Raw genomic sequence first — 7,719 nt, 5'->3', positions numbered from 1 at the left:
TTCAGGTGATTATACACTAACAAAATAGGAATATTATATTATATTCCTGCCATACTCTTCCAATAAACTCCTATAAATCTGACATGATGGACTTGGAATGGAATTTCTGGGTGACAATGGATTTGTATTTCTTAACTGTGGACACACAGGCGGCTGTCCTCTCAGGAAGAACAGCAGCCCCAGTTATTTCAGCTGATCACAGCATAGAATATGGACAGAATTTGGCCCATTTAGCCAAACTTTGGAGCATATTTTTTGCCTCCTTGCCAACAAGTTAACCGACACCAGCCAACATCCAGCTGAATGCCTGAGGTCCTCTAGTTTCATGTGGTACCAGTATCTTCAGTCTAGTTTTAAAACTGAGCCTACTGCAGAGAGAAATGTCAACCAAGGACAAGAGCATGCTCACAGAGTTTAATAACATTAAGAAGTTAACACTGGTGAACTTGTATTCAGTGTCCACAGATTAATAAAACAGACTAACAAGACAAAGACTGCATGCAACAATAAGCAACATCATGTTAGCTTGTCATGTTAACATACATCTAACATAAACCCTGTGACCTAGCTAAGTTACACAACACTAAAGGACTAAGTTAGTGACTAATGTTAGTTAATGTTAAGCTGTCAAAACACACAGCTGATAGAGCTAGTTGTGTACTTACTTTTTGTATCAGAAATGTTTGAAAGTGTTTACAGGACCCAGTTTAAGTAAAAATATAACACACTCATGGTTATAAATTGCTTACTTGCTTAAAATGCAAAGCCTTGGATAAACAGCATTCAACAGCTTCTAACTGAAATCTTCCAACAAAAAAACCAAAAACTTTTCTGTGAGCATGTTCAGACTTGAGCATGTCTGCACACTCTCAGACACAACATACATGTGTAAATTAAAGTGTACATTTTTTTCTAATTACTTTTAACTGAATGAAATAAATATAAAAGTACTACAAACAATTAAAAAGGATTTAATAACACAATATCAAGGAATCAATCTATGAAATAAGCCAAATTAAAACATTTACCAGGGGTCAGACACATCATTTTTGTAATTATTTTTAATTAAATGAAATTATCTTGTTTTTAACAAGGGCAGTAATATTTACCAAGAGTCAGAATCAGTTCTTTTCAGTGTAGTCTGTTTTATCATCTGTGTGCTCATCTGTGTAGGGAGTGAGGGAGGGAGGAAGGGAGAGAGGGAGAACAAGCGGGGGAGTGAGGCAGAGCAGTGGTTCTGTCTCCTGCAGAGCTCAGATTGTTGTGAAAAAATACTTGTAAAGAAAGAGAAGAAACTGAATAAAGACTGAGATCCAGCCCGGGAGGCACTCCGCCTCACCTCCAACCAGACATGGTCCTGATGAGAGGGATGCTGCTGTCTCTGTCCCCCTGCCTCCTCTTCCTCCTGCTGCTGCTGCTGCTGCTGGCGGAGGGCGGCTCGGCTTGTGGACCGGGCAGAGGCTACGGGAAGCGGAGACACCCGACGAAGCTGACACCGCTGGCCCTGAAACAGTTCATCCCCAACGTGGCGGAGAAAACCCTGGGAGCCAGCGGCAAATACGAGGGCAAGATCACCCGCAACTCCGAGAGGTTCAAGGACCTGACTCCGAACTACAACCCCGACATCATCTTCAAGGATGAGGAGAACACCAACGCGGACCGCCTCATGACACAAGTAGGGAGCTAGATCTTACTCTGGGGTCGTTTTCATGGAGTTTATTGTCTGGTAATGATACGGAACAGGTGGATGACCTGCAAAACCACAATGTGCGTGCGCGCATATCTTCACTTGGCTAGAATTAACCAGGATAAAAACAGTGGCCCAGTGTGCTCCTCTTTACCGGTATGGAGTCTGTCAAATTTCACTATATCAAAGGAAATAGTGAGTTTTCATCTCCCTCTCATTTACGCACAGCGAGAGTCTATTTCGTGTGGGCTGAGTACGTTGGGAGCTTATATTAGAATTTTATGTTTATAAAAAATAAATAAATAAAAGTACTACTAAAGTACTTTACTTACGTACAATAATAAGCTTCAGTTGTGTTGCATCTTTCATACAAGAAGTGCAGCTCAAAGGGGTTTACAACAAAGAAATCACATGCACCAAGTTGGGGAGAGCAGGGACAAAAGTATCTAGGGGATGGTTTCATCATAGATCTTTTCTCTTAAATCCAGGAACATGCAGTACAGTCTACATGAAGCGCAGCCTGTCATTGAATTCACAGGTGAAAATCAGCCCGATCCCATCAAAAATACAAAAACTGAGGTGTTTTCTTTGTTTGTAATTTGTTATTTGTTATGTAACACCCATGCTTGAGAATTTGGATGTCATACAAAAAAACAAACAAAAAAACCCATTAATAATTCTTTCTGATTCAAATTTTTGGGTGACACTTTATTCTTTAAGGGTTTCCATACATGAAATATGTGTAATTTATAAAATGTTTTGGTTGGCCTTCATTTTTTCAAATTTCTAAACTTGCTCTGTGCCAGAAAACAGCCTTGTCCCAGACAAGAAATCTCAACTTCAAACAATTTAAAAATGCTTTCAACTCCTCAAAAATCTAAAAATAATAATACCTACTGATATCATATGTGTAAAATCATACTATTATAATCACCTTCATCTTAAAACATATATTTTTATAAAAATGCTGGCCCTTTGAAGTTGTATTTCAGATTTCCATAAACTTTAATCAGGCAGATAAAGAGTTAGCTATACCCTAAGAACTCCGGTCTCACTTCCTGGCAGGTGTGGAAGTAACTAATTCTGAATACTCAAATTACTGTAAATAAGTAGTTTTGTGGGGTACTTTTACTTTTATGAGTAGATTTTCAAGTCTGTACTTTTATTTGTACTTAAGTATTCATTTCACCAAGTAATCTACTTAGTTACTTTCAGAATCATAGCTGAGTACTGACTACAAATCGAATTCATCTCCAAACCTTTCATCTGCAATTTTGTAGCCAGTCAGGTGATCTGATCACAAACAGGCCAATGAAAACAAAGACATATGGTTGGAAAACAAAACAAAATGCTGTGGCAGCACAGATTTGAAGTAAACACGTTAATGATTAATCATCAATCGATTATTGCCATTAAAAATTTAACCAACTAGAAATGTATTTATTGAATTGAAAAAAAAAACAGAAAAAAGAAAATTAGGGGAAAAATGTTTTATATCTTAGAAATGATTAATGGCTAATCAGTTGTTCACATTTTCAACCACTGAATCAGGAAATTGCACAAAATTTGCAACCCTAGTTTGGAGAGGTGACTGTGACATCAACGGTCAAAAGTAACTAATACTCTGAGTACTTTTTGAGACAAATATTTTGTACTTTTACTCAAGTATTTTATTAGGTATTTTCTCATCATAGTCCATATAAAGTTATTATGTGCTAAGGTGAGCAGGCCGCATTGGGCCAAATTAATAAAAATTTAACATTTTCAAAAAAATAAAATACAAAATATCAAGAAATATGCATCTGCATCTCAGTGCAAAGAGGGAAACACAAAAAAGTCAAACTTTTGTCACCACTTCACATAAAAAAGACGCAGAATGAGCCTAAAAACAGGGACAGCTTGCCATAATTAATGTAAAATAATATGTAAAAAAAAAAAAACCCACATGATAGTAATAGTGAAAATAAGACAAAAATGAGAGTTTAATACATATATATATATACATATGATGTAACTTCACATTAAAATTGACATAGAATGGATGTAAAAACAGGGCTTGAATGCCATAATTAATGTAAAATGTAATCAAGCATAAGACCCACTTGACAAAACCAACCACATATGACAGTAGCTATGATATAATATTACTTACTAGTTTTATTGAAATCCTTTAACAGGTTAGGTTGTCTTGGTTAATGTCAAGTTCTCATGACTGACATATCAAACAATATCAAATTTTCATTAAAAATGACATAACTGACCGGACTGACTATTAATGACAGTCATAAATATTCATAAAGGCTCCCTCATATTCATGAAAGGTGTCATGACATGGTTATGATAGTATCATGTCAGTCTTATGCACGTTTTCAAATAACGTTACCAATTAAATTCACCAAGTTGGAAGATTGCTGTGATCTAGGAACACAACAGCATTACGAATATTGATATAATGTTAATATTAATGTGTTTAAAGTGTTTATTGAAGTGACACACTCACAATATAATCCCAGTTTTAAAAAACAAATATCTGAGATGAATGTCAACAAGACATGTCTGTCCTTTTTCAGAGGTGCAAGGACAAACTGAACTCTTTGGCTATTTCAGTCATGAATCAGTGGCCTGGGGTCAAACTTCGGGTCACAGAGGGCTGGGATGAGGATGGCCATCATTCTGAGGAGTCTCTGCACTATGAGGGCCGAGCGGTGGACATCACCACCTCAGACCGGGACAAGAGCAAGTATGGCATGCTTTCTAGGCTGGCTGTGGAGGCAGGCTTTGACTGGGTCTACTATGAGTCCAAGGCCCACATCCATTGCTCTGTGAAAGCAGGTAGGTGGACTAAATCTGTCAGTATGGGAGACTAATAGAATTTGAATGTCTTCACAAAATTGATGGTAACCTATCCAGTAGTTGTGGAGATATTTCACTTCAAACACACTAATGTGAATCAACTGACCCTTCTGAAGCCCTGCCCCTTTTTGCTCTGGGCTCCAATAACAGTTGAGGGAGCCTGGTACACACCACAACCTCGGGCACCTGTGAAGGCCACATACAGTATATATATAGTCACATCTAAGTCATCTAATGTCAAGATTCTACCTAACTAGCTATCTTAAAACTAATTAATGACTGATGTAGATTAGGTAGCTAGTGCTAGTGTTTTAACATTTGTTTAAGAAAGGAGGACAGGAGAAAGCTGGCTGAGGTCCCAAAAGGGGTGGGATTTAGGAATAGTCAATTGGTGGCACTAGAGGAAAAGTCAGAAGATCACCCAATCAGAAAGACTGATCATCAAGAAAGAATAATTGTCTTTACAAAATCATTTCCTTGGATAACTGAAAACTTTGACTTGCTGTGGTGCTAGATTACAGTCTTGATTTTGTTTAAGTACTACCAGATCCAACAATATATTCTGAATTTTAGCTGCAGTCATAACTTACCTGGAAAAGCTGCTTGCTCCGAGTGACAGGGTGTAATATCATGGACTGTCAATCACTGAGTTATCCTGAATCAGGATGGAAACAGATATTTTTCCTCACCGCTTCCCATGAGGAAGCATTTGTCAAACAGGATCAGAAAAATCCTCGCGATTCCACCATCCCCTAGCTCAGCACCTCTGTTGACCGACACCAGGAGGGTCCCACTCCACAGCAAGCAAGTGACAAGCAGAAGAGGGCCTCATGTCAAACCTGTGTTATACTCACAAAAAGAAGCATACACTGATGGCGGTAGACACCATAGATGTGCAGTAATCCTGTTTATGTGATAGATGTATTCCACACATGCAGTAGATCATTATAGTGGCTGTAGACAGGTCCACAAAGTTACACCAAACTGGGGGTATACAGACCTTTGCACACTTGCAGATTTGGAAAGTAAAAAAAGAAGTGGTTTTCAGAGGTTGAAGGAAAACTAGCCACTGTATGACTGTGAATGAAACCTTTTTTCAACTGTGATTTCATTTTATCAGATCAGTTAGATCTCTTTATGTTTACTGAGACTTGGTTAAGTCCAGGTGACTGTGTTGCATGAAATGAAATGTCCTCATTCCTTTGTCATCATTTTCACCAGCTTAGGTTTTTACGTAGTAGAGGAAGACTGGCTGTGATTCGCAGGGATATCTTTAAATGTTTCTTATATGTTTTGCGAGCTTTTCCTCATGTGAACCACAGGATGTATGATACATGGCAAGGCTTTGTCTTTTAATCTACAGACACCCAAATTTTAACTCTGGTTTTAAGGAGTTCTCTGTCTTCACCACTGCATGTGCTAACCAAATATGTCTGGAGATGAGTTCGCCCCTCCTTCCAGTGCAGACATTTAGAACACATATAAACACTTTTGCCTATAAACATAGTCTTTCAGGTAAACTACCCTTTAACTCAACAAATTTATAGTTCTTATTAAATGTATTTATTAACTTTAATTAATTGTTACTATTCTGAATCTTTCAGAAAATTCTGTGGCAGCTAAATCTGGAGGTTGTTTCCATGGTTCATCCATGGTGATCCTGGCAGATGGAAGGACCAAACCACTGAAGGACCTCCAGGTGGGGGACAAGGTGCTGGCTGCTGACCAGCAAGGAAATATTGTTGCAAGTGACTTCCTAATGTTCATGGATCAGGAACGACAGATCATGCGAGAGTTCCATGTCCTGGAGATGGACGAGCCACGCCGCAGACTTACACTGACTCCAGGTCACCTCGTCTTTGTTATGGACAGCAACAATACCAACAGTAGCGACATCAGGGCTGTGTTCGCCAGCAATGTCAAACCAGGACAGTGGCTTCTCGCTGTTGGGAATGACCAGCCAGACCACCTCATCCCTGCAAGAGTGACAAGAATTTATGTGGAGCATAATAAAGGGTCTTACGCACCTGTAACTTCTCATGGAACCATCATAGTTGACCAGGTTTTGGCATCCTGCTATGCAGTGGTTGAGGATCACAACCTTGCACACTGGGTGTTTGCACCAGTACGACTCTGGCACTCACTCTTGTCACTGGTTGGAATGCTGAAAGAGCTCAACAGAGTGCATCAAGTGGATGGTGTTCACTGGTATCCAGAGCTTCTCTACCATGTGGGAGGTTGGCTTTTGGACAACAGCTCTTTTCACACACAAAGCTGAGATATACTGTATGTCTTCATAGACTGTACATTTACACTTGAGTAAATCATGTTTTTGACCCGACCCTTTCCCAAGGCTATTTAAAGTATTTAAACAATGTTTTTTGTGTGTGCCTGCAAAGCCTGTAGAACCATGCGATGCAGCAGAGATATATCACACGACACATCGTCTTTGAGAGAGCATGTGTTTTACTTTTAACCCAACATTTCAATATGTTACAGTGTGACTACTTTTTGTAGTTTTGAACATCATTCTTCTCAACAGCTCAAAAATAACTGCTGAGCTCTATGAACACAGCAACACTGATACAGCAAAGTCAAACATCTTTTTGGCTAACCTTGGTTTTGTTTACAACCTGTCTGACATTGTCTGACTGCTTGTGTCTTTTGACGGCTCTGACTGGCTTTGAGTGATGTCACCATGTTCCCAGGTTTCAGCAAAGACAGAAAAGATGGCCAAAGTTAGGTTCATAGCACCCAGGCTGAAATTAGAATTACCATCTCAGGAATGGCATATTTTATTTGTTTAGGTAATCTTCTTCGTTGTCTTATTCTGCATCAGATGAGATAATCAATATAAATTTCCTCTTTCTGTGCATCCAGTGAAATGGAATTGTCAATGATAATGCAGAACCCAAGGTCCTGCCCAAGCTTAGCAAAAGGAAAAAAGCTCTCTTAAGAACATTTATCTATCTCATTTTTGGTCTTGTTATGTCATTTTCTGATCTTATTACATCTTTTTTGTTTTCCTACTGTCTTTCATCATTACATCTTTTTGTTCTTGTTACACATTTTTTATCTGTTACGTCTTTTTCGTTGTTAAGTCATTTTTTTGGTCTTGTTATGTCTCTTTAATCTTGTTACATCGTTTTTGTCTTATGTCATTTTCATCTTCTTTCCTT

At 38.6% G+C, this 7,719-nt stretch overlaps 1 protein-coding gene across 1 annotated transcript; it reads left to right on the top strand.

The window, feature by feature from the left end:
• Positions 1-1,226: 1,226 nt before the first annotated feature.
• Positions 1,227-7,131, top strand: LOC146318444 (tiggy-winkle hedgehog protein-like). Its single transcript, XM_084732612.1, has 3 exons — positions 1,227-1,675; positions 4,258-4,519; positions 6,145-7,131. The coding sequence occupies exons 1-3, from the start codon at positions 1,352-1,354 to the stop codon at positions 6,816-6,818; spliced, it is 1,260 nt and encodes a 419-aa protein (XP_084588738.1). The 5' UTR covers positions 1,227-1,351; the 3' UTR covers positions 6,819-7,131.
• The last annotated feature ends 588 nt before the right edge of the window (positions 7,132-7,719 follow it).

The sequence above is a fragment of the Lutjanus erythropterus genome, chromosome 12 (genome assembly GCF_056507025.1).
Source record: "Lutjanus erythropterus isolate fLutEry1 chromosome 12, fLutEry1.hap2, whole genome shotgun sequence".
Lineage (NCBI taxonomy): Eukaryota > Metazoa > Chordata > Actinopteri > Lutjaniformes > Lutjanidae > Lutjanus > Lutjanus erythropterus.
Note: the sequence above shows the minus strand (reverse complement) of the source record. Positions and strands in the feature narration are given on the sequence as shown.

Excerpts from the sequence above, each read along its gene's own strand:
- LOC146318444 (XM_084732612.1), top strand. The coding sequence starts at position 1,352 with ATGGTCCTGATGAGAGGGATGCTGCTGTCTCTGTCCCCCTGCCTCCTC. Across the intron at positions 1,676-4,257 it reads CGGACCGCCTCATGACACAA|AGGTGCAAGGACAAACTGAA; the intron begins GTAGGGAGCTAG and ends GTCCTTTTTCAG. Across the intron at positions 4,520-6,144 it reads CCATTGCTCTGTGAAAGCAG|AAAATTCTGTGGCAGCTAAA; the intron begins GTAGGTGGACTA and ends TGAATCTTTCAG.